The following is a 2,500-nucleotide window of genomic DNA, read 5'->3' on the forward strand; positions in this document are numbered from 1 at the left end:
AGAGAGAGAGAGAGAGAGAGAGAGAGAGAGTGCCATCGCAGAGTCCCGGTCACCTTGATGTTCCTGGCTCGGTTGATGAGTCCGTCGTGTGCTGAGGAGCCCAGTAGGAGGTCTGCTCTGTGGAACATGGAGCTCCGCAGCGCCACCTGTGGGTGCACGCGCACCTGCACCCCATCCACCACCGGGGACCACGCCTGCAGAGGCCCGCTCACGGACAGAAGCTGGAACACACACACACACACACACACACGGTAAAAGCTATTTGTACGCTCAAATATGGACACCGATAGCAGAGCCTGCTCTGGTGTGGACTAGCCTACCTTGGTCTGGGCAGCGTTGAGCACCCGGGCGGGAATGGCCCTAAGACAGGAAATCAGCTGGTCAGGGTCGGAGGTCAGGCAGCCCAGCTCCCTAGCCAGATCCTCAGTCTGACGTTGGGCCTCGGAGGCGGTCAGCACAGCAGACGGGGAGAACACAGAGCCGCCCTGAGGACCGGGAGCGGTCAGTCAGACGGTCAGTCAGACAGTCACACACTGCCAGTGGTTCAGTAAGATTTAAGCCTAGAGAATAAGGCTACAGCAAACTGTATCGCACCCTATTCAAATGTAGACTCGTTCAAGGCTTTCTTGGTGCGAGCGTGTACTCTTGACTTAATGGTAGAAGTTTTGGACTAGGCGAGGTTCATACAGAGCTAGAGGTGTGTAATTAGAAGTGTGTCCTCCCAGCTCAACACAGCTGACTCTCATCACCCATCAGAGAAATGACTTGTGCTGATTGGTTGGGACTCTAACCCTGTATGTATTTATCCAGTTTGTCCACTGTTGTATTTTATATGCTGATGAAAGCGTGAAGCCGAAACGTCCCTTTTGTTGCCCAATAAAGTTTATATTTTTATATGAATGTGTGAGTGCCGAGACATCTGCTTCTACTCATACGGAGGTCCTACCATGAGCAGCATGCGCTGAAAGAGGGGCGGAGCCGCGGATGAGAGCAGGTGGAGGCTGGCGACGTCGGCGCCGCTACGCTCCGCCCCCAGCGTCACCCTGCCGGGGGCTCCGCCCACCAGAGCGATGTTCTCCTTCACCCAGCGCAGCGCGGCCACCTGGTCCTGCAGCCCAAAGTTCCCCGGGAGACTGGAGGACCCTGCACACGCACACACACACGCACACACACACACACACACACACACACATACACACTGGTTGTCTAGTCAATTCCTGTCTTTCTGTCTGCATGTAGTGCACAGTTATTGAATGTGTGTGTGTGTGTGTGTGTGTGTATGTGTATGTGTATGTGTGTGAGTGTGTTTGTGCGTGTGTGTGTGTGTGTGTGTGCGTGTGTGTTTGTGCATGTGTGTGTGTTTGTATGTGTGTGTGTGTGTGTGTGTGTGTGTGTGTGCGTGCATGTGTTTGTGTGTGCGTGTGTGTGCGTGTGTGTGTGTGTGTGTGTGTGTGTGTGTGTGTGTGTGCGTGCGTGTGTGTGTGTGTGTGTGGGCAGGACCTGTACTGAGGAATCCCAGCGCTGCTACCCTGGTGTTGACCGTCACCACAATGATGTTGCCGACGGCAGCCAGATGAGAGCCATCCAGCAGGCCTGCTGCGTTGTGATTGGCTGGACTGGAGGGGTTGTGAAAGAAGACTAAAACAGCAGAGCTTCCCTTCTGTCACAATGGGGCACACACACACACACACACACACACACACGCACACACACACACACACACACACACACACACACACACACACACAACTAGATTAGTTAGACTGGGTTGGTAAACGCTGGCAGACTATAGTAGGTCAGACTGGTTTAAGCCCAGTTAGGCGGGGACTCACAAGGCCACTGGGGACAAAGATGTTGAGGTAGAGACAGTCCTCACTGGTGACCGACGACTCCAGGTCTCCTGGCTGCAGACAGCTGGCTCTGAAACGCCACAACAACAACAACAACGACAGCCACAACAATAACAACAACACATTGGATTAGAACAACACAACAACACACTCTCTGGTCTATACAACATGACAGCAACGTTGTACAACAGAATCAAGGCCCACATACCTGGCCGCTGTGGCGTTCCATGTGCCGGTCCACTCTGCCGGCTGTGGGGCGCTGAAACGAAGCGCTCCTATTGGAGGACGGGCGTACGGAACTCCCAGGAACTGGCTGACGGTCTTCCTGTCCGATCCCAGCGGCGTTGCCCTGGAAACGCCCAGGAGCGTTCCGTGTCCCGGGATTGACACTGACGTCACCACCGACGTCACGGCTGGGTTCAGTTCTGCGATCAAACGGGAGATAGAGAGACGCTCAACCATGAGCCGACCGTGACCCAACCCCCGACCCTAAACGGACCGTGACCACGCCCACCTTTCCTCAGGAACACGCGGAGGGCTGGCTCTCTGATGACCAGTCTGCAGTCCTGTGTCGCAGGGGTGGGGGTGGGGCCACAGGCGCGGGTGTCCGGGTAGAGGACACAGCGGGCCGCCGAGTCCGTCCTCGCCAC

The 2,500-nt window shown here is 55.6% G+C and overlaps 1 protein-coding gene across 1 annotated transcript in view; it reads right to left on the bottom strand.

The window, feature by feature from the left end:
• The window catches only part of tg (thyroglobulin), a gene marked incomplete at both ends in the record, with an annotated part of 20,432 nt that overhangs the window by 2,266 nt on the left and 15,666 nt on the right, over positions 1 to 2,500 (bottom strand). The window contains 7 exons of the mRNA XM_084444552.1: positions 54 to 221; positions 321 to 485; positions 947 to 1,143; positions 1,501 to 1,660; positions 1,833 to 1,920; positions 2,059 to 2,263; positions 2,365 to 2,500. The exon at positions 2,365 to 2,500 is cut by the window's right edge and continues 35 nt beyond it. Of these exons, the coding sequence (XP_084300678.1) occupies positions 54 to 221; positions 321 to 485; positions 947 to 1,143; positions 1,501 to 1,660; positions 1,833 to 1,920; positions 2,059 to 2,263; positions 2,365 to 2,500 (1,119 nt within the window). The remainder of the gene's footprint in view (positions 1 to 53; positions 222 to 320; positions 486 to 946; positions 1,144 to 1,500; positions 1,661 to 1,832; positions 1,921 to 2,058; positions 2,264 to 2,364) is intronic.

The sequence above is a fragment of the Borostomias antarcticus genome (assembly GCF_949987555.1).
Source record: "Borostomias antarcticus genome assembly, chromosome: 10".
NCBI classification, from domain to species: Eukaryota; Metazoa; Chordata; class Actinopteri; order Stomiiformes; family Stomiidae; genus Borostomias; species Borostomias antarcticus.